Raw genomic sequence first — 24,287 nt, 5'->3', positions numbered from 1 at the left:
TATAAAGGAGGTCCTGGTGAGCCAGGAAATCTCCTGTGACAATAGAAATCTCATTGTGAGGAGGGAAAAAATGCATCTCCATGGAGTGAAATCCTCAGCAGACTTCTCAGACACATTCCAATCACTGTCACACTCTGTGACTGTCTGTTAAAACAATGCATACATTTTAATTTCCTCTTATCTGATGGATAACAGGTATAGATCCTGTCTGCCCTTTCCCTACTAAAGATTTTGCAGGCACAACCAGGCCAAACAGCTTCAAGAGACCAATGTCTGCTCCTTGCTGCTCAAGTTGAGAATATACTTTTGACCCCATGTCCTTAGGGTGGCAAAAGTACTTAAGCCATTTTTAGTTCCAGAGATGGAAGAAGTACTTAAGCTGCTTTAAGCCCTTATGGTGGCATAAACACTTAAGCTGTTTGTAGTTCCTAAAGCCAAGTGGAAGCTGTAGCTGTAGATGAAGAATTCTGCACTTCCAAATAGGCACATGCTGTGGAGAAGCTCAGTCAACTATCTCCAACCCTGCTTCCTTTCCTTTGGATGCACTTACTGTTATTCTATTAGAGTTCTTGATGCTGTCTTTCATACTTTATGGAAGATTTAAGAAATGCTGTTGTGACAGATCTCTGCTAATGCTGATTAGCAACATGACAATTTATACAATTTGCTGATCTAGCCCAAAGCAGGTCAGTGCCTCCACAGTCTTGACACCTTTACTAAAATGGAATATGCACAGTTAAGATCATCTGGATCTTAAAAACACTGCACAGCTGTGTAGTGTGTAATTTCCTCAGTGTATAATGAATACAGTAAATAGCCTGTGCACTGCACTCCTCACCTCAGTGTTTGATCTTGTCACTCAATCTCTGTACTTGATTTTCAACATTTTCCACTATTAACAAATGAAGCCCCTTGCTCCCCATAGATATGGTCATGATTGCAAACTTAAATGAAGAGTAGTGGCATGCCACATTTCATAATCAGATATTTTTGGGTTACATGTGAGAGGACTGTGGCTTTTTTAATGGTTGTAGGGGTTTAACACTAGCCAACAACTACCTACCAGGTTCACTCCCACCAGCCCCTGCCAGCAAGGATGGGGTGAACTGGAAAAAGGTAAAATCCATGGGTTCAGATAAGAATAGCTTAAAATCCAGAATAAAAACTATAATAGCACTAATAACGACAATGATAAAAAGGGAGATATGAACAGGGACATGAATAACAGCCAACAGAAAAAAGCAATGCACAATACCCTGGGTCACCACCTGCTCACTGATGCCCAGCACACCCTGAGCAGCAATTGGTCATCCCAGCCAACTTCCCCTGGTTTATATCCTATCCTATAATGTCCTGTGTTAAGGAATATCCCTTTGGTCAGTCTGGGTCAGCTGTTCCCAGCTGTGTACGCTCTCAGCTTCTTGTGCACCTGTTCCCTGGCAGAGCATGGGAAACTGAAAAGTCCTTGACTTTGCTCAGCAACAACTAAAACATCTGTATGTTATCAATCTTACTCTCATACTGAATCCAAAATATAGAATGTACAAGCTATTAGGGAGAAAATTAACTCTATCCCAGCCAAGACCAAGATAAAAGTATTGCAAAATTAAATATATATACTGCAAATATTTGTAACTCCAGTGTGACTAAAAATGTTCTACACATTAAGAAAAAAAAATTTACTACATGAAGTTAGTTTCAGTTAAAAAATTGGCTAGTTCAAAAAGGAGTGAAGCATGTGGAAAATGGGAAATGTAACTTACCTATTTTACAAACTTAACATTTGAACTCCGTGTCCATGATTGTTAATACTTAATTATAAGAACAAAAAAGAGACCCCAGTCAGCACTCCATCTGAATTCATGCTTGAAGCTCATTTATTACTGTGCTGTTCTGGATACCCATTTTTGTCCCTTGAGAACTGGCAACAGCAGTCAATGAATAAAGGGAGGAATCAAAATTAGAAGCCCTAAGTCAACTGAAAAATTATGATGATTTATAGCTTGAGATAACCCATGTATGTAGAAGGACAGGGATGACAGGCACAGGAGAAGGGCAGCATGGAAACCAATGGCTGGAAGAGAGGATGGAAACAGTAAGAAAGGAGGGCTCCAGTGTCTGAAGGAGCATTCCCAAATAAATGGCAGACTGAAGGGAACCTCAGAGATGTTGCAACAAACAACTGGGGTCAACAGCTTTCTTGGACCAGCACAGCTGCCACTTCGAGAAGACTGGGTTTACAGTCATATGTAAAAATTCAGTAAAGATCTGGGGTTCAGTGTAACACATGGGAAGAGACTGTCCCTGTTTCATGGGGCATACAAGTTCAGAAGCAAGGAATGCACAAAGGCCAAGAGCAATCAAACTAATAATGAACTTCTGCATTTTGTGGAGTTCACTGTACTCCTGAGCAGGAATCATCCTTTTGCCTCAAATGATGTCTAAGCAAGCCATGGTGAATCAAATGACTTTTTACATATGGGATTGGATAAGTCTTGTTCTCTAAATGTGAAACTGTATTACTAATAAACAGTAATATGCTAATTCAAAGGACACAGCTCACCAGGACTGTTTGTTTTTCACCTCCCTCCTTCAGCTGAAAATATAGGTCTGATTATTTTTTTTATCTCTTTGTCTTAAAAACAGCAATAAAATTTCTAAATCCCCCAGTTAAAGAAAGAAAAAGATATTTTCTTTCTGCTTCTCCTTTTGTTCTCTTGCAGTAAATCCTGTAGTTGTCTTCGTTGCCTATCAATAGGTTAAACATATCCAACTTGTATGTTTAAATGCTAAAGACAGAGAAGTCCCCATGGATACGTCAATCATTGGCTCTTGTACAAAGAAAATACTGTATTTTGCTCAGAAGAGCTTTCTGTGGCAATTTAAACACAGTGAGACAGACACAATATCCTGGAGAGAGGAAAACCTGCCTTATTACATTCCTGACCCAAGAGAAAGGATCTGCCCTTAGGATATAAAGGGAATCAGTGGGGGGAAAAAAGAGAAAAGTTATCTAATCCTAAAAATAAAGACAGTGGTTCATAATACAGCATGACCTTCTTTTAATCTCTGATATAGCAGTTATCCAGTATGGATGTGATAGAATACCAACAGGGCAAACACAGCTTTCTTGTCAGGCTGGGAACCAACCCCCTCAGCCTGTATCTGTTTCCAGGTTTTGGACAGCTTTTTGGTAGACTCTGGTATATTCTGTGGAGTGAATGGAACTTCTGGGATATTGCAGGGATTCTTTCCCAATAAGATCACATCTTGTTCTTGTTTCATTTAATATACATATATTCACATATGCAGTACAGTTAAGTCTGTTAGCAGCAAAATGCACTCCTATCAAGGTCAATGTTTTACAGCTCTCCCTTGATTTCCTGTGTCAGAGCATGCAGCTATAAAGCATGGGCAGAAATCACATCTTTATTTGCTAAACCGGAACATTTAAGAAATGAAATTCTGCCAGGACATCAACATTGATGTGTGGACATTAATCATTCCAGCTGCAGTGGTAGGAAAGGTGTTTCAATGACTCAGGTTTGTTTCTTCTCTGATCTTCTCTTCCATAACTCAGTCAAAAATCAAGTGCCTTGTTTTCCTTGGAACTTGCACTCTTGTATTTCTAGCTGGGGCACTAATATGTGAAGCTGGTATGGTACGGGAATTCCAGCTTTCTTTACTCCTTTTTTTTTTCCCCCAGCTGTAGAGAAGTAATTTTTCAATGCATGCTGTCATGATAACTGGGTTTTACCATCTCCTCCAGCACTGATGCTTGGTATCACATTTGCCTTAGTTCAAGCAAGGTATTACAGCTTCCTGATTTAATTTTTTTTTTTTACAAAAAGTCTCTACTTCTCTCTTTAACCACTTGCCCCAGGACAGGCTAATTGCATTTCCATGAGGAGGCTGCAGAAGGAACTGACAGTGGAAACCACAAGCCAAATGCTCAAGTCAATTGTTCTCGAACAGGGATGTTTTGGTTAAACCTCTGCTCTCCTGAGAACTACTGAAGCAGGAAAAGATGCAAAAGGGTTACATGAGGATGACAAATTCTTGGAGCACTGAGATGAAGGAGCCTGTAGGGCAGAAGTGCCCCTGCAGTGCTCCTGGAAGAGTAAACAGGGCCAACTGCAAGCTGAGCACTCCTGGTGTTTCTCCCAGCACCTTCTCCTACCTGCCTGCTGTTTGCAGTGCTTCCCAGCTCTCCTGGCTGCCCTCCCTGCACAGCTCCTGCAGGTGGTCTTACATGCTCCACACCACTGCAAAGGTGCTGGCAAACTCCTTTCCAACTTCCACTTGCTTCAGAATCTTTCCTGGTGTAGATTGTGTGTGTTGGAACACACAGGCTGAGAGCTGCTCTGAGCATCTGAACTGCTGTGCTAACTGCACAAAAGCCTTTTGCTGTATGGTTTTTCCTTTTTAAAAGGCAACATCACAGAAAAAAGTCCAATATAACTTTAAGTTTCACCAAGACTTCAGCAATGCACAGAATTCACTTTTACAAAAATTAGCTTATATGTATATATATATACATACATATATATATATATGTGTGTGTGTGTGTTTGTCTCACTTCTACCTTGTTTTTTTTAATGCTCTTCACATTTAGGTCTCCCAATTACACCTATGTATTACACCTTCTATGTAAAGGTCATATGATAAAAATATAGGGTAATTTGGCACCTGCAGCGTAACAAGAGCCCCAAAACAGACTACCAAGGAGAAAAGCACAGGGAGAAAAAAGACAGGTGAAGTGTGTACCAGTGACAGAGAATTAAAACTTGGTTTGAAAGACCAGGATGGAAGAATAAATTTGACAAAGGCCATGTGCTGAAGGGTTTAAGACCCACTGTTGACTACATGATAAAACTGTGATGTTAACGGTGTAAGAGCAAATGAAGGTGGTCTTCTCCCAAATCTAATACCCTAACCCTGCACTGATGATCTTCAGCCTGTTCTGCCTGCTTTCCTCTCATTCTTCTCCATCACACATGCATCCAAGCTCTCTCCAAAGGTTTTCTGAGAGGTGGCTACAGGCAGGAATTCTACAGCTTGAGCTGCAGGAAGGGCATTTGCCTTCAGGAAATAGCTCTACAGCATGATTTCAAGGAGGTGCAATGTCTGTTCAAGTCATAAGCTCACAAGAGAGGAAATTCACATTGCAAAGCTCCGTATTCCCCTCAGATCCATTAGACATTCCTCTCTCAATTAGCCAAAGCAGTAGTGCACAAACAAGGGAGAAGTTTTCCTACAGTTGGATGGGGAGGAGGGTAAAGACTGGCCAAACATCTGCTTCACTGGTTCTAAGACTGCCAGTGAATGCTGCCTGGAAAATGATATCTTCTAGGAGTGGCTGAATATGGAAGGAGAGAAAACCACCTGAGGCTCAACTTCAAAATTTTCTGCTTCATGATCTTTGCATTTAAGGATAAAAATTGATTTGACATGCAACTGCTGGAGAATTTCAGGAAAACCATGTTAAAAATCTCCCTCACAGGCAGTACCCAAGGTGAGCAATGGCTTACTCTTCTTTACAAATCTGAAGTCATGTACAGCTGTGTACAATCTTTAACAAAAACATACAGGACTTACCTTAAAAAAAAAAACAAAACTGAAAAACTTGAACAGCTCGACACTTAGCACCGCTACAGATGTTAGTATCACACACACATATATTCTATTTCTGGATTTTTTCTCTCTGGCAAAGACAGACCACAGAAGACTCCTGCCAGCACACATGAGAAGGAAGTAATCATAAAGAGGCATTACAATAAGGTATTTCATCTTATTTGCAAATGGTATGAAGAATGAAAATACCATTCCTGCTTTTGACAGAAGCGCACCAGCACACACGAAGCAGAACTAAATACTTTGGATGTTTTCCCACATTTCTGCAGAAGACAAAAAACTATAGGCCTCCTTCCTCCCACCATAACTCATCTGACTTCAATGGAAATCAGACCTGCTGTATATATTAAACCTGAAATTAACTATTCTCCCCCCATATTGTTTGGCTTTGATAAATTCCAGCCATTGCTCCTGGCCAAGCTGCACAGATCCTGGTTCAATGAGCTGCTCTGCTGACATGAGCTCTTATGGCAGCCTGGAGGCCATTAAATTCAACTGGGTCCAACACACTGAGCTCTCTGCAGGAGTGGGGCTTTAGCAACTCCTATAGTTAGTTATTGAGCTGTGGGTTCAAACCATGCTAAAAGTAATAATATTCTCCTTTAACACAGGCCATGTTCACAAGAAAATAAAATTGGAAGAGGTTCCTAATCTTTACATTCCACAGCACAGATCAGAGTAGTGGAGCCAAGAAATAAAAGCTTAAGAGTAAAGATGCCAAGAGAAGAAAAAAAAATGGAAGAAAGAAAATACCCAGCAAAATATCCCAACTGGTGCACCAAATGAACGTATAAAGACAGAGCTGTTTTATAAAAATTGTAAACCTTTAATGACAAAAATCTGTTAAAATTTACACTGCCTTTCAGTGCATGTGTTTGGAAATATACTGGAGCTAGTTTAGAATCAACAGGCCCTTTGAATTAAAATGTAACTATATATTACAGCAGCTTTATACAATTTTATATTAGCAGAGAAAAACTGCTTAATTCCATGAACCAACTTAGAAACCTATGAAAGGCGATAGCAAGAGGAAAATAAGGAAAAGCTAAAAAGTACCATTTTAACGAGATTTTGAATTCTTCCAAACTCCAGGAGTGATACAATGGGGTCATCTATCTATGCAAAAAGATTAGCAAAATATTTGATACTTTATGAAAAAGTTAAATCACTGCCTCTTCAACTGAAAATCCTTTCTTCCTAAAGGGGATAAATAGCAAGATAAATGCCAGATATTTAAATGGATCTGCTTTTCAAGGTCCACTAAGCATATGGGCAGTAGCACTAAGCATGTATATAGGACTTGCTGAGAAACATGCACCTCCTTTGGTTTAACCTTGGACCAGATTTTATAAAATCATGCACTTTCTTCTACTTTTAGTACTTTATTAGTAATTACAGCACAGCTAATACTGACCCACTTAAAATGAAAGAAAATATACTCCTCATCAGGATCTTCCTGTGTAAATCAATCAGTAATTCTTTCTAATTTTTTGTAAAGAGAGCCCTTGTGCTTACCACATGGACACATACAAATTGTTCATATGATTAAAATACCAATGCTTTATCTGCAGAAAGAGACTATTGAATAACAGCATTGTTTTTCAATAAATGCACTTAGTGTCTCCTTATACATAAACTATGAAAGCTGCAGTTCAGATTAGAGATAATGCCTAATCCACGTTTAGCAATGAATGGCAATAAAAACCTCTGCAAAATCTGAAAATATAGTGACTTCTGTGACTTTTCACAGAAACTAAAATAAAAAATGCTGGCAGTGATAAGCAATGCCAAAATCTTTACAGGCAAAATATGCTTTAACATATATTTAATCACAGAGGATCCTGGTAGAATTAATCCAGCTTCAGCAGCTGACAGCATCAGCAGTGTCTTAAAGCCACAACATCACAACTGGACTGGAGGAAGTAACTGGAGCTCTTCCTCCTAACACCTCCAAGAAACATGTCTAACAAGCTTCAGCACATGCAGCAGTTTATTGCTGCTCTAAGACCTCCCTTTGTTTTTTTCACTGGACATCCACTTAGAATTTCCCTTTTGCATCCATACTATGCTTAATCATCCCTGTCGCATCCTAGCAAATTCAGGGCTAGCAAAGGTCTTTCTCCCATTTTAAAAGTTAGTCACACTTGATGTTTCAGGCAGCAGCAGCAGAGTTACCTTCTTTTATCTTTTTTGCCATGGAATAACATTTTTCCATCCTCTCATATGTGCCATAAACAGTGCTGCATCTGAAGATATATGTTTAAGTTGTTGCAATGAAAACTGTGCAGGATTTCATAGCAGAACATGGAGTATCACCTAAAACACTTTAAAAAGAGCCAAGGCCTATTTTTTTCTGCCCCTGCATTCCACACATTAACTTTAATTGACTTCCAGTGAACTTATAAGGGCCTTTGGTAACTAAAAATCAATCCTAAATAGTCTGGTTTATCTCAAAGATTTTTATCTTCTCCTATACACCACTGTGGCACCATCTGAATGGGACAGACTTGTGCTGGCAGTCAACCACAGGAATCTGCAGCAGCAAACCAAAGAACAGTCCTGTATCTCTGTAACTCTTCCTCACCCAAAAACTATTCAGAACTGGAGCCTGGCACTTTCAGAATGTCATATAAAACACACTTCTTTGTTCAGGCTTTTTTTACTAACCATAAGTGTTGGAATCCCCTTGGCAATTAATTTCCTGGCTTGTAATCCCTTGGCTCTGATCCATGCAGAGAGAGTGGCTGCACTGGAGGGAGGCGTGCAAGGCACATGCTCTGACTTTGCAAAATGAAGTGGTCTCTTGATTTAAATGACAGTGGCCAAGCCTGAAAATGTTGTACTTGCCCTGCATAATAGAGTAAGCTAAGCTCACTGTTAAACACTCTTTAAAGTTGAGTGTTAAAGCCATAATATGGCAAATGGTCAAATACTGCAGGCAGGGTTTTCTTGGTTATCTGAGGCAATATTACACATAATTCAGGCTCAATAAAGAAATGTAAACACTACCCCAATGGTAGAGAGAGAGAGAGGAATTGTGCAATATATTATTCAATAATTAGCACTGATAATGGTTTAAAGGATACGGCCTTCACTTTAAGAAAACTTACACTAACAACAACAACAACAAAATCACAGCATATCCACAGTGTATTGAGATTCTCTATTCTCAGCTCCTGTACAGAGGTACAGAACTCTTGTGGCAATCCTGCCTGATGCTAGTAACTGGCAAAACACTGTACAATGAAAAGAGCAGACCTACAGGAATGCTTCTGCCTAACAGCCAGGCCAGGTGGGCTTGATCAGTTCTGACATACATATATTGTTTAAGGTATACAGAAACAAAATGACAGAAGCTCCTATAAGTAGCTAAACTCTCAAAAATTTTTTTTCACTAAGTTTCCTTTAGTTTTGGACAAAGGCTTTCACAGGAGAAAGTTGGTACCATGCTCACATGTGCTGTGAAGAGTAAGATATTATCTTTTTAATTAACTCAGCCTAAAGTAATGCAGTTTTAAGTAATCTGCTCCAATCCTGAATTCCTCAAATTAGGAAGCATCAGAACTAAATAAATATGGGAAAGAGACTTGTCCTTCATGCTACAGAATCCCAAAATAATACACTCCTACAGTCCCCTCCTGCAAACCATACTGGACCTCCCTGGATGCATACAAGGTGTGTTGTGCTTATCTGGCAGGAATCACTTCTGAGGTAAGGTGCTAACCAGAAGCAAAGGACAGACTTATCTGTACTGTGCTTCTCTCTGAAAATTTAGTGAGTGCCTACCCAGTGCTGTGCTGCTGCTGTTCTTTCTTTTCGTGCTTTCTTGGCACATGTGGGAGAGGATAAAAGCCTAATGGGTGCGAGTGTCAGCACAATATAAATTGCTGCAAGGAAAAACTTGATGCATGGCTTTGGATCTGAAAGAAGAATGTCCACCATTGTTTGTGATTATGGATCACATCACAATCTAATAGCAATTTTTATTTAATCAATAATTTCCATGCTGAACAGACAGCCCTGTTACAAAGAATCGACAAGCAAGTACTGATAGCGACAAGGCTTGTTATTAATCTTTACCCTGCCAACATTTCAACCAAACTACTGTAAAAAAGCACCACCAAGATGGATTTAGAAATAGGTCTGTCTTTTTTTTTCTGTCTCTTTTCTTTCTCTTTTTCTCTTTCTCTCTCTCTCTTTCTTTATCCCTCTCTTCCTTTTGCTTTTCTTTTCTTTTTACCTACACAGTCCCATTACCCTTCTCCCTTTTCAGGTATGCAATGTTTCATACACTTTATATTTTAAGTTTATTTGAAAAACCTGGGGCTTGAATTGCACAAAAAGGCAATTCATATTAAGCAATTTCACAAATCAGTGGGACCTAGCCCAGTGCTGAGTGTTAGCCATTATAGGCTAATAAATCATACTTTCTCTTTGAGATGTCAATCGCCAAAGTGCTTTGTAAAAATGTTGGCATCTGTAATTCAGCAAAGCCTTTTCATCTTGAAATAAGATGCTCCAGACTGATAACAAGAATAATCCTCTCTTGATCAAAAAAAAAATCTGCATTTTACCAATTAAAGCTGCTGCCAGAAGCCAAACGGAGCAGCACTGAGACTCCACTGTAGTTTATCTCTGCTAAACACAAGGAGGGATACAGTTGGAGCTTTGTTTCATTTTCAGCTTGACTACTTTATCTCAGAGAGAACTGCAGCATCTCAGCCCTGTGATACACATAAGAATGGGATATGCAGACCTCATACCTACAGTGTAAGCCACCAGAGGACCCACTCCTGACAAAACCACCACCCATTCATTTTACAGATTAGGTACTCAACATCTTGAAGAAAAGTCATGCTTACACTAAAGTTTAAGCACAGGATAACACTGGATTTGTTTCATCACGATAAAAGGCTCATCTGCTTTTCATTTTTCTTTTTCTTTCTATAAAGAGGCTACACAAACAATAGAGACTGCAAAAATGCATCCATACAGCCCAGCCCTTTCAAAACCAAATGCAGAAACTTCACTCATGTCTGTGTTTCAGTTGCCTGTCCCTGCCTCTTTTTGTACATGCTGATCTGCCACTTCTGTCTCAGAAAAAGCACTTCCACATGCAGATGAGTCAGCACTCACAGATTTCTATTCTTCCCAGGATTGGTTTACTATAGGTAGATTTTTTGGTAGAATATGGGTGAGAAAAGCAGTGCAGAGACATGAAACACCAAGCACATCAAGGTAGATCTCCCACTGGTTCATCCTAATAACACGGGCTATGTAACATCAAATCACTTAACAGAAGCAAGGCATGAAAAAGCTGACTAGAAAGAACATCTATGTCCAGGCCATTTTGTCAGGACTGAAATGTACCTAAGTCCATGCATAAGCCCAGCCCTCCCTGCAGCTCTGAGGCAGCAAAATTAAGGCAGGGAGGGATTTTCCTTTTCTCTCTTCTCCATGATATGCCAACAAGAGTCAGGAGGTGAAGAGTCAATTCAGTTTGCTGCTTTACTCTTGCCTATGAGTTTGTCACTCAGTTAGCATGGGCTCCCCTGGGACTTGGCTGGCAGCTTCTTATCCTACATTTCTCCCCAAAACTGGAGGTCACCTGTGAAATATCAGTAACTCGGAAGTGCTCACCAGCTGAACTCTCAGGCAAACACTTCAAGTATGTATATCCACAAACCACCTAAATAATGCTGTGTGATTAAAAGCATGGACCAAAGTCAAGCCCTGCACAGCCCTTTCCACCCAAGTGCCCACTCACTATGGGTAGAGTGGGTAGAGTAATTCCCCAGGGCACAGGGAGAGCACTGTTTGTCCCTACTTAACAACAGTGAAAAAGAAGTGTTATTTAAAGGACATATCATAGTTTAACAACCTCTTTCAGGGATACCAATTGAAAGACAATGACTTTGGCAACTCATAAAGCCATAGCAGCAGCAGACTAACAACAAGTTTTCTTAATGCTGTGAAAGAAATGCTAATTACAGAGGAATTAAAATTAAAAAATGATTACATTTCTCTCTCTAAATCCCCTCTTAATACTTCACAGATTAGGGTGGATTTATTTTGTTGTAAACCTTTCTCTATCAAAAAAGAAATCCCCATGTTATTTTTTTCCCCCTTCTTCTCTGTGATTCATCAAAAGCCAGACTCCAGGCAGGGAGACTGCTGATGCACTTGTGTAGTGGAGTGCTTAAGAGGACCTGAGCCAAAGCACAGCTGGCCTTTGGGTCAAGCCCACAGTGAGTAAGATCTCTTCACAAGGCAGCACGGATGACTTTTAACACTGCTGGGAGGCAAAGGGCAGGGTGGTGACTGACGCAGAACAAGGATGTGCTGAGAAGCACAAGCAGGGGCCGTGCCAGAGCCTGGGGGCTACTGAGGCTCCAGAACAGCAGTGAGGTCTGTCTGTGGTTACTTAACCTTAAAACCCAACAGCACTTACATGCACACCTCTGATGGGGGGTTAAACACTTGCTTAATTTAAACAAGACTGTGTTAGATACCCAGACAGAAACCAAGAGAGAATGAACATGCTCTCAAAGGCACAGAGCTGCTTACCAGCTTTGCTATGCCATCTAATAAATTGCTGGCCTATAAACAATTCAACAATTTTGGCACAGTGTAAAAGAATGGGCTCAGCAGCTTATAATCCAACACAGTAAGGTGGTGTCCTAATTAGAAATCAGCCTTTAAACAGGTAATGAGGAAGAGATTTCAAAATCTAAAAACTTCTGTACAGATGTCTCTTATGATTATTCGCTATAATCTCTTCTTCTATTCCTTTGTACCCTTACAGCTACAAAGATCAAATATATTTAGGGGCAAACTGAAAAAAGCCTTCCCATGGCACTTGCTTGCCACTGAAATAACTCCCTGCCTTCTTCAAGCTGTCCCAACTTTCAGCCCAAGCTTTGGGCGTGTCTCACTTGAAGAATGCATTTCTTTTGTCCACAGCACTCCTTCCCCAAGTATGGGTTAGGGTCCAGACCCCAGTGAGTAAAAAATAAAACAAGATGAAATAGAATAAAACCACCAACAGAACCCCCTTTGCTGTTGTACGTAAAACATTCTCCTTTCGTCAGGAAAAAATGATTACTATAATGGATTTCACGTTCTTATCTAGTCTTTACTCTTTTCAATTTAAAGGAAACATTCCTGAACCTGTCAGGGCAGTAGCTGTCACTGCCACGCACAATGAGCCTGTGAATGGGCTGAGGCTTCTCTGTGTTACTGAGAAACTAGAGCCAAACAAAACTGCAATGAAAAAGTACCAAAAACTGCCTCTGCAAAGAAGAATTAAATATTAAGGAAATCCCTGGATGTATTTTGAGAAGTATGCAAACTGGGATGTGTAATTACACCCGTTTGGGATTGTAAGGGACTTGCTTCACAAAGCTGGGACTTCACCTGCCCCACAACCAGTTTGCAAGCATACCTCCAGGACCCAGAGAAAAGAGACCACTAATTCATGAAGGATAATCTGTTTGTTGGGCCAGATGTGTGCAACTGCCTCCCTTTAGGTGCAGATGTCTACTCAGACAGCTGCAACCAACACCTGCTTGGCTTGGCAGCTTTGGGGTCCTTTGCTTATAGGGCAGTTTCTCCCCCTGCAATGGTGGGCAATGTGCAACTCTCAGGGTCACTTACAGGTCTGGTGCACTGTAGCTGATACTCAGGGGAACTGCTTTAATCTGGTTTATCCTCCTATTGCAGCTGGATCTTTGTTTAGAGAAGAGTGGTGAAGCTCTCCCCAGTCCTTACCTACAGCTCTTCTACAGGAGACGAGCTGAGGAAGAAGCCACAGGCCAAAGCACAGTAACAGAGAAAGTGAGACTTTCAAATCTATTGACTTTCAGTGTTCCTTATTTCTGGGCATCCAAAATCACCCACTGTAAAGCGGGCTAGTCCTTCAGAGTGGTGTGCTCCCTACCTCCTGATGTTCTTAAGTGTTTTGAGGTGCACAGGATTGATTAAGGCACCTCACAGATGCTGTAAAACCTAAGCAGAGATTGGATGTGGGCACAGTTTGGGGTTTATGTAGGTTGCCATGGATTGCTGGCCAAATTCTGTTGGTTAGGGTTGAACCCACTGTTTTCTGTAGGAACAGAGACCAAGAACATTAAGAAACTCCAGTCTCAGAATTGCATGTAATGGTTCTTTTGGGTACCCTCAGTGCACTGTGATGCCTTGGGAACATGTGGGGTACCTGAAAAACACAAGAAGCTGCCCTCTGGTGCAATAAGGGAACCATGTGGAGAAGTACAATCCCAGGGGATTGCCAGGGGAGTGCTCCAGTCAACTAGGCTTTGCAAACAGGCAGGAAGACCTCAGCAAATGGAATCCTGAATATAAGCCACTGCTGATAGTTTAGGGCTTTTTGATCTCATCTAATCAGATGTAGCAACAATGAAAGAATTTTATTGCTGCAAAATTCAGGAGAAAATACTAACAAAAAAATAGCTCTACAGTTCTTCAAGCATGTTTTTGAATAAAAAATAATTATCATCAAGGCTACGCAGCAAGGGGGATGAGAAATAGGCAGCACTGCGTTTTTCTGATTGCCATTGTATTAATATTTAACAATAAATTCAGTCATTTCCTTGAAGGATAATTTTCTTAAGTAAACTTTTATCTTTAGCATCTAACCCTTTTGCAATATTTTATTCTTAACTGATTTCTGGGGGGAAAAAAGGGACAAACTGCAACAAAAAGCAGATTTATAAATATATACAATATCTTATTAGCTTCTAGGCGCTCACATATTTAAAACAAACTTGAGCTCAGCTAAGCCCAATTATAATATCTCGCTGGGCAGAGAAATTAATTAAACAGCTGAATGATAAAGACCCCAGCAGCAAACTGAGGCTTTAAAATAAATAAGATCGTTCTTTTAATTTTTTGCAGAAAAGAAAAAAGGCAAGAAAGGAACCTCTAATAGACATTTCAAACATTAATGTAAGCAGCCTTTTCAGGAGTGCAGTGCACTGTAAATAAGACTACCTGGCAGGAGAATGCAGTGGCAGCTCTAACGTGGCTCGCCAACTTTGTGCTTTGCTAATGTGCAACACATGCGCCCCTTTGCATCAACTTCAAATAACCCTGGGATCTCAGCAGTGCAGCTCAGCAACAACCAGAACAAGGGCAGAACTTGTCAGGATTTAAAAGCTTTCAGCAAAACCCTTCAATTGCAGCCGGTACCCTATTCCATAGAAGGATATCAATTATAGATAGTGACTTGCTTTAGCAGTGCAGTCGGTACTGTCAGACGCTAGATAGACAACCATGAAGAATCATGAATCTTTCTATTAACTGTAAGAGAAGGAGGGGGGAGAGGAAGGATGGATAGGTGTTATAAATAAGGCAGAGCATCTGATGGTTTAACACCTTGCCTTTTGGTGCATGCATCATGAAAATTTAACCATGCTGAATTCTAAGTGGCTCATATCACTTGAAAATAAGAGCACCCGTGCCAAAATGTCACTGTCAGACCCTTCTGGGTGGGTCAATAACGATTCTTTTAGGTATTAGCTTTTCAGTTATTTATTCATAGCAGCTCAGGTTCTGTTTATAAATTCAGCCAGAAAACATTGGGACCGAAGAACACTTTCAGTGGCACCTACATTTTACACTAATAACTGCAGGACTTTGCTACAGAAATGCAGAAAATGATATCAAATGCTGACTACTGAAATTGCACAACACTGCAGTTTCTGCTCTAAAGCTATACCGCATATTTAGATACAGATTTTGTTTGCCTTTACCATTTCATACATGCTAAGTCACACATCACTTTGTAATGCTGATTCAACCACAGTTGATTGCAAAGTAAATTATGTCTCAAAGTTCCCCAAGAAATAACAAAGCTATCCATATACGACAGAAAGACCAGAATATATACGAACTCATATTTATCTTTTTCAAAACAAATGCATATGTGCTTGTGTATACATCTTATACATAGTGGGAGTAATGCCATCTATACCATGAATTGTGTGCAGCATCTCTTCCCTTAACACCACAGTTCCTCCAAAATTTCAGTGCATTGGGAAGCAAGGCTTGGATAACAGACTGTCCTGTGCCATTGGACATCCTGGGTCTGATCTCTTGCTATTATGCATGGTTACAACTGTACAGAAAGATGGCAGATGTTATCTGGATGAGTCTTGCTAGGGCAATTTAAGCCTTTATTACCTTTATCTACGCCAGTTGCCCCTGTCTTGGTCATTACTACCCCACAGTAGAATCAACAAACCCAGATGGTTATCTACACTTTTGACATCCAGCATCTTACTTCCAAGCCTTCAAGCTTTTCAAACTCAGCTGGAGCAGCTCAGGCCCTGCTGAGTCTGACAGTGGGCTGGAGATCACCAGGAGAGCAGCAGCACGTGCAGCCAGGAGAGGCATGGTGGCAGAACTCTGCTGCCAGATCAGGTAGCCCCTGACAGCACAAACAGCCTGATGAACGTGGCCCCAGAGCTCCAGGGTGAAAGACCTCAGGCCTGTGTCAGGTGCACTCCTCCTACCATGCTTGAGCAGTGTCTGACATTGAGAGGCTTTGGGCTTGATGAGGCCATCAGCTGCTACCAGTGTGTCAGGGCTGTGGAGCCAAGCATGTGCACGGGCTCCGAGACACACACGGTGCCTGGCTTGGGCACACACGTGCACATGGCACACACACAGCACTCAGAACTGTGCTGACACTGATTTAAGCACAGCTACAGCAATTTACATCTACTTGGATTTACCTACAGTATTTGGATAGGAGGCATACATGAGCCACACCACTTTTTCAACTCAGATTTTCAAGGACCTAATGCTCCGGGACAGAACACTTTCTGCCAGAGTGACACACCTAAGCAAAACCAGGACTGCCCTTCCGTGAAGCCCTGCTGAGACCAGACTTCACATCCCTAGCTGCTGCAGATGTACATCAGAGGGCTGTGGCAATCAAGGGCAGACAAAATGTGCAAAAGGCAGACTGGGGTGAGTGGCCAGGCTTTCAAACAGAGTTAGATGTCTAAAGCCCTTTGCAATTCTGGGAAGAGAAATAACTCGCTCAAGTCCCCCCAGCGGGGCTCTGCCTGAGCAGCAAAAGAAATCACAAACCATGGCCCCATCACTGAATCCCGCTGACTCCTACAGCATGATTTGTGCTACTTAAATGTGATGGTTGCCATGATGAATTTATTGTCTTCAGGGTATAGAGTCAAGTCTTGCACCTTGTAACCTAAACACCATCGTAACACACCTGAATCCTGAGCCCTGCCAAAAAGAGTTCTGTGTCATAGAAAAACTTTTTATACTCCTTTTCTTTGTCTAGAGAAATTTGTTTCAGATGTTGCCATTTGTCAGAAGCATAAAGAAATATACTTTTTTCAGTCTTGCTGTTGACCATTACAATGAAGGCAGATTTGCTATAAAAATCCCACCAAAACCAACAAATTAACTTTAAAATTACACTCCAGAAGAACTCAACTACCACCCTGTCAATTTAATTCACTTTAAAATACAAAACACAAGCTATTAGCTAACATGCTTAGAGGACTTCCATTAAATTTTAGACCTGGAACATCAAAAAATCCTTTTTCTTTTTTTATTGCCAAGGGTATCCTTATTCTGAATTTCTCTTTTATTTCATATATTTCTGTGTATATTATTTATCATCATCACTGGCATAATTTCTGAATACTGAAAGGTTTCCCAGGCTTCATAAAGCTTCAGCCTTACAATTGCTAGCAGATATAAACACTGTGCCTATGCAGAGCACCCTATGATGTCACTTGGTCTGTTTGCACAGATTCAATTCAAAAACCAACATTTGATCTTTTAATTAAAATGTGTCAAACCACCTGCAGAAGCCATTTGTATAGCATTTCTTCCCCAAAAGGTACGGTGACACCAAAACAGTTTCTCCTCACATTTCAACTTGCCCTATTCAAATGCTAGGGCATTATGTGTGCAAAATGTCTCAAAGAATTCTTGGAAAAATGTCACATTTTTCATATTATTTTAGTTGTTGGTAGTCTTTTATTTATCATTATTGTTGTTACTGCTGCTGCTACTACTTAATAATAACAAGAACCTGAAAATACATCCTGATGAGTAACGGCAACACCAAGAGGTTCTCACACTCCAGCAAGTGAAAGCTGACATTGCTTTACTAAAGTCAGCTTTGCAGGATAAGCTTACCATTTGGCATAGTGCTTGGAAATATATGGTGGGTTTGTTTTTATTTATTTTGGGTGAAAAAGTGGATTTTTTAACTAGTTATTTCAGAAGTACTAGCCACATTCTCTAATAGATTTTGCATGATCTCCAGTAAGTATTAAACAGTTTTCTAAACTAAATACAATTCTGTCACTCTGCTCATTTGCTCAGAATGTTCCTCTCCATTCTGTACTAGGAATTCCATTTTTTTTTCGGAGTATTCAATGTGTTCTATGATGCCAGTAAATAGGAGAGGTGCTGCTAGTTAAGAAGGTTAGAACTGCAAAGGATTGTACTTGTCAGGTTCTCGTCTGAATTTTGATTGCTCACTTTCTATCTTACAATACTACCAAACAGTACAAATTGTTTATTTGGGAGAGGTGGCAGAGAGGAATAAAAAACAAGGGAGATAGAATTAATATTTGATGTAGTACAGAAAAGATTCTGCAGTTTGCTTTTGCTAAAATGACGGAAGTAATTCAGTCCTCATGTATTTAGCCAAATAATCCCTTTCAGTTTACACACAACAGTAAATTGATAGCAAAACCTCTCTTAGGGAAGGGAAAAAATTCCCCTCACCCATTTCTACTGTTACAGCCCCTTTGGGGAGAAAAAAATCAAACTTGGCTAAAGGTTAATAATCATTCATGTCCAGCTTACTATTACTCAATAACTATCAAAGTCTCTAACTCAAAATAGCGTTTGCTGGCTTACAGGATCAGAGCCATTACAATCTCTGTGGAAGACTTTATTGAATTTTACACTAAGCTTTAGCTGACTGAACAGGTCAAGCACTGTGGCTTCGAGTTTTCTTTATTCTCAGAAACTCATAAACCCCTCTCCAGTTTGCAGCTCTGTTAGCTAAGAAACTTGACTCAGCATAGGGTCAGAGAAGCTGACCCCCATGAAAAAGGTCAGGTAGTTTTAAAACCCAGTTCCTGAATACCATTAACTTACATGCACTAGCTGTTCCTGCGTGTCAAACTCCCGGGAACAGCCTTCCCAGTGGCAGTTTGTCTCATAGACCACTTCAGGCTCCTGTTTGCTTTCATCTTTGTCCCCTTCCTCTTTTACCAAGGTCATTCCTTCTGGCTGTTCCTGGAGAGAGGAAAAAATCAGGGGTGAGAAGAAGAGAGAGGAAATTCTGAAACTGAGGAGGAAGAAAAGTGAATTACTTCAGCATTAAAAGAAAGATGATGGGGGTGTGTGTGTGTGTGGAGGAGGCAGGGGAGGGAGGATTATTTTACTCTCACTCCACTATGCTACTCCATTCTACAAAATACAGAAGCCCAAAACAGGCCTGATAAGCCAGAAGCCATTTGCAAACTATACATGTAAAATAAATTCTTCGTACCCTTTACATTTCAATTAAAAATAAATCATAATGGCCTGGCTTTATTTAAGCAGCTTGTTATTTGTGCACCTGGCTTTCATGATTGAGTGGCACCACTAATGTGAAAGGCACTATTCAATATAGTTGAATTAATTGGAATTTAATTTTAGTACTAGGGTTGGACAGAAACTGGATCACCAGTAATCCAGTGTGTTTCCATTGTTAGAACAGTAACAGGTTTGCATGCTACAACCTTTTCAAGAGCAGACTGGTAATTTCTGAGTTACCTGTTAGTCTGTTCTTGCCCTTTACATGTGCATAAAAGGGGTGAGCAAAAGTATCTAATTTTGGGGTTAGATTTCCCACCTCCAGTTCATCAGGGCGCATCATTCTCCCCAGCTTGTTATTTGCTGAGGTAAGAGTCAGATGTTAGTGTAAACATTTGGTTCAGATTATGCACTCCTGCTATTTTTCCATTTCAAACCTGCTGAAGGATTTAGGCAGACCTCTGCTTTGTTTTCATGGATTCACTCACAAGACTGAGGCTCTGATTCTCATCTCCCCTGAGTCACTGTAAATCAAGAGTCACTCTACTAAAACCAGAGGCATTAACTGGTATAGAAAGTACTGCAAACGAGACTGGAGCCTGACACAGGGGCCTCAGTGCAGTACAGCACTAAGACCCAGGAAAAGTCAAGGTGGCCTTAAGTATTTTTGCTGAACAGAAAACATGTCCTTAATAAAGACCTGAATGTCTCTTGTTCACTTTTCCGTGGCAAACAGAGCATTGAGCATGCTCTGACTGCTCAGAGGTGCCTCTCCATCCTCTCTGCCCTCATCCTGCCACAGACCCTGCACCCCAGGAGCTGCTCCCATTGAACCCTGGCTACTGTGAGCAGAGGCTGCCCGTGTGTGCAGCACACAAAGTGCAAGGAGCCTGAAAACCTGTGTGCCACAGGAAAGGTGCATTTTCACTCCAGCAGCAAGAGGGAAGGCTCATGACTGGAATCTGGCTGCCATACCTGCATGCTTCCCGCTCCTGGGCTGGGGAGGTCCTCGTCGGGCTTTATCTTGGAGCGCTTGTTGTGCATGGGGTCTCCTGTGCTGCTCACTGCAGATTCACTTGTGGGTTTATTCTGCTGCAGGCAGGGGGGGATATTTTTTCCCCCAGAAGAAGACAAAATTAGACTGTGATAAATATGCGGCTCCAAACAAAAATAACTGCTGAGCATTTGCTCAGCAACTTTGTATGGAGAAGCTGCACTGTTAATTATATTGGATATGCAATAACATTGTTCTTCAATTACATAGCATTAACTCATGGAAGAGCTGCATTGCTCAGCCTGGTAGCAGAGCAGGGAGGGAGTGGGAAGGGGAGCATTTGATGCAATTCTTTGCTACAAACCAGTGCTAGTTTTGTCACAGCAGTGAGAGGTAGGTGATTTTCCACATAATGACAACTTTGGAAAGGCAATTTTGAAAAGGAAAATCCCTTCATGCTCAAAGAAACACAAGAGAAACATTTATTTCTTCACACTCGAAGGAAAGGTTTTGCATTTAATATCTTCACACAAGATCTCAGCTTCTTCACTATGTTTCCCATTATAATAGGTGAATAGGAAGAAGAACTGAATGCTAGCATGAGACTCAGCCAAAAAATCCTAGATGAAGTCCTGGATTCTCACAAGTTAATAGCAAAATAGTTGACATAAACAGGCCAGAATCTTGTTTTTCTCTTGTTCTGCTCGACTGAACACCATTATCTACACCTGCAAATGGATCTTGTAGGAATCCAGAGATCTTTTAGAGATATCTGAACTTGCAGGGACCCCACAAAAAAATCAATATGTCTTCTACAGCAGTATGTTCTTCCTCTATATTTGTAAAAGCTAGCCAGGAGATAAACAGCTTCCAGACTGATAAATAACCTATCCCAGGTCATCTAGAAACAAACAGCACTAGTTAATAACAGGCAAATCACAAACTGTGATAAACTCCACATTAGAGGCTTGATTCACTGCTGCTCATTCCCAGCTTTTGAGAAATACACCTTACTGAAATGATTAATTCAAACTCAGTAAGTCCAGTTTGGCACAAATCAGAGAAAAAAACTTCAATCCTCTTCTCTGTCTTTGAGTTACTTTCTTGCTCACAGAATTACTTGCTTCAGGTTACTCACAGCTGTACAAGGAGGGCAGAATATGACCCTGTATATCCCAGGGTCAGCCTGATTTGAAGGTGAAGCTGCTAACCTTTAAGACATTGCTGTTTTGATGTGTTTTGCCCCTTTTCTTACTCCCCACCTCTAATAGCTTCCTGTATAAGATCAAGGAGAGGCAGTATGGAACAAGAAGCTGCTGCACTAGACTGGAATGTTTATGAGGACTAAAAAGCACACTTCCAATCAGAAACTGCACCAACTGCACTCCTGTGATTCATAATAAAGTGACTGCAAACACTGGAGCTACAAGAAAGCTGTTATCAAAGGGTCTCAGTGACAGTGGTGATTAATTGCCAGCGAGACAATGCCATTTATTTAATTTTTAAATTAATGGGAAGTAAAGGTTTCTTTTGTTGTCTCTCACCTGTGTGGACTCAGAAGGTCCAGAGCTGACCTGGACAGGGTTCAGGACACTGGGGATGCCAGGGATAGGTCTCTGGGTAGGAAAAGTTGGAGCAGGATGGATGAGTGGAGGGCTGTGTCCAAAGGCTGAACCTAGGGTTTGCTGACGACTTATAATTTGCTGATGCATTTGCTGGAGGGATACTGGTGTAGGAGGGTATGTGAAACTCAGAGCAGGGCTGAATTTGGGAGAAAAAGGAGGGAAGAGGGAGGAAAAAGATGAGGATCATTACGGTAAGGAACTTTACAGATTAAAACCTTAAAATATATTTGATACCTTTAAACTACTTGAAGCCAGATTTCCCCCTCCCCCTCATATCCTTCATGCCCCAAAGAATGATAAATACTGATTTTAAATCCAGAGTTACCCTGGATTTACTAGTGAGTATAAAAATGGTATCATAACAAAACATAACATTTTTTCATAACCTCTACCAGGAAACCACAGAAAGCAGACTAAAATAAAATTCAGAAAAAGTGAAATAAAAGGCAGGTAGTTCAATAACAGCTATTTATTGCAATAACAAACTTTATATAAAGAAAAAGAATGGGTGCCTACATGCTTTATAGTACTTTTATTGATAATGCAGTTCCCCTATGTTCGTGTGTATGAAGCAGTTCCTTTAATCTTGGCTCATGCTACGCTTTTTCATAAGTCTCTAGATCTTATTATAAGAGGAGAGAAAATCAATTGGTTAAATGTGTTCTGAACACCATGCTTGTCATATCACTCATTTGTTTGCAAAGATGGAAAGCTCAGTTCATCCAGAATGTCACCTAAAGAATTTCCATCAGTGCCGTTTGGTTACAGAAACTGATGGATTAACCTTTCCCCTCTGAAATCGGTGATCAATGACTTCCAATGTAGAAATATTCCAATGGGAAAGCACTTCTCCTTCTTCCAGTTAAACAACATTAAATGTCTATTAAAGCCCATTATGTATGTTAATACCTGTCATCACTTCATTACTTCACCGTATTTCCCAGACCACAGTGACTTAGGGGGAAATTACACTGCCATCTAAGGACCTATTTTGTGGGTAGTGCAAAAGCATGCTTTGTGTCACACTTGAGAAATAAATGGTGTGGAACTAAATCTTCACACACAGGAGTAAGAGATCCTCCTGAAAATATTTGCCAATAGCTTCCAATCATAAAGGAAAATAAAAAAAGAAAAAGAATATTCATTGATTTTAAAAAAAATACACTGAACTACCAGAGTTCAAGTTCAAAAGAGCCACAGGAATATAAAACATTTTGTATCAGAAGAGAGGGGTGTGGGCATTATACCTTCCAAAAATCAAGGCTTCTTCCAATGTCAATTTGTCCAAATTAACAGTCTGGAGTCTTAATTGCTGTTGCTGTTAAGTGCATTAACTGAAAATACTGTGATACAAAAAGCCAAAATAATTTCAACCATTTTAAGTAATAATTCTTCAGAAATTCTGTGTACATTAATATGACTATACATTTTGTCTGTTTGACTATAATCCATAAAAAGACAGCTTCAATGTGATTACATTACTATTATTCCTGGTGAGAACTCTGCATTACAAGAGTTTGCCCATTTAGGATGGAATATCATTAAGAATACCCTGGGAGAATTTTACTGGTCTTTGAGGAACTCTCTTTTCATTCTGCATTGTATTCTTTCTAATAAAGGGAGGCAGAAACGTAGTGAAAACAGTAATTGTTCACAGCAAGAGTTAGGGAGAAATCAGTAATAATATTCAGTTATTGAAGCTCTATAGTCCCTGCTAGTGTTCCTGTAAGCAACCATGAATGATTACAGCACGACTTAGCTAAGGTAGCCACTATGGATGATTAATAGGACATTAATCAAAAGATGCATATCAGGCTTAGAATTTGTTCACAAGCTTTCTTCTAATAGCTGATTTCATGTTCACTGAGCTCTATGCCAGTTTGTTCAATTTATTCTTCAGTGTACAAGCCATTCATCAAAGAACATAATGATTTAACACCCCTTTTCCTTTTTAGTGAACAAACATTGCTAAGTGTAACTACTCTGGTCTGTTCATTAAAAACCACACAATTACACTGCCACAGATGAGGTGGAAAACAAAGCCTCTTTACTACACCCTGGTGTTTTTTGCTTCCACACATACCCTGTGAGTTCACCTCATACACTCAAACACTAGACGGCACCATCCTGAAGATGCTGTCAAATTCACCAAGATCAACAAACACAACACGCAAACAGTTTAGATGAGTTATTTTATTTCTCTGTGAGTGGTTAAATCCTAGGACACTTTCACCCTTCAGATGAGTCAGTTTAGAAGAAAAAAATAAGTGGACTGATTTCATTGGCAGTTCCAAGCACACAGCAGCCTTTGGAAATAAAGGTTGAATTTTGGGGTTTTTTGGACTTTTTTTCCATTTCACCATGCACAACAACACCTATCTTTGCAAAACTCCAGGTTCAAAACTTTTGTAACGTCCTTCTGAGCCTACATGGTAAAA

General features: G+C 40.3%; 1 protein-coding gene and 1 long non-coding RNA gene across 12 annotated transcripts in view; one reads left to right on the top strand and one right to left on the bottom strand.

Moving 5' to 3' along the window:
- The window catches only part of GLI3 (GLI family zinc finger 3), a 201,635-nt gene that overhangs the window by 16,900 nt on the left and 160,448 nt on the right, over nt 1-24,287 (bottom strand). For 2 of the 3 annotated variants that reach the window (XM_077179092.1, XM_077179098.1), the window contains 3 exons: nt 21,769-21,985; nt 20,206-20,322; nt 18,808-18,948 (listed from right to left, as the gene is read on the bottom strand). In XM_077179092.1, coding sequence (XP_077035207.1) covers nt 18,808-18,948; nt 20,206-20,322; nt 21,769-21,985 — 475 coding nt within the window. The remainder of the gene's footprint in view (nt 1-18,807; nt 18,949-20,205; nt 20,323-21,768; nt 21,986-24,287) is intronic. The other variant, XM_054643992.2, reaches the window with a different exon arrangement.
- Nucleotides 1-24,287, top strand: part of LOC143694166 (uncharacterized) — a 135,335-nt gene that overhangs the window by 25,257 nt on the left and 85,791 nt on the right. The gene's annotated exons all lie outside the window — the stretch shown is intronic.

This window comes from Agelaius phoeniceus, chromosome 1, assembly GCF_051311805.1.
Source record: "Agelaius phoeniceus isolate bAgePho1 chromosome 1, bAgePho1.hap1, whole genome shotgun sequence".
Taxonomy (NCBI): Eukaryota; Metazoa; Chordata; class Aves; order Passeriformes; family Icteridae; genus Agelaius; species Agelaius phoeniceus.
This window is presented reverse-complemented; position numbering and strand designations above follow the sequence as displayed.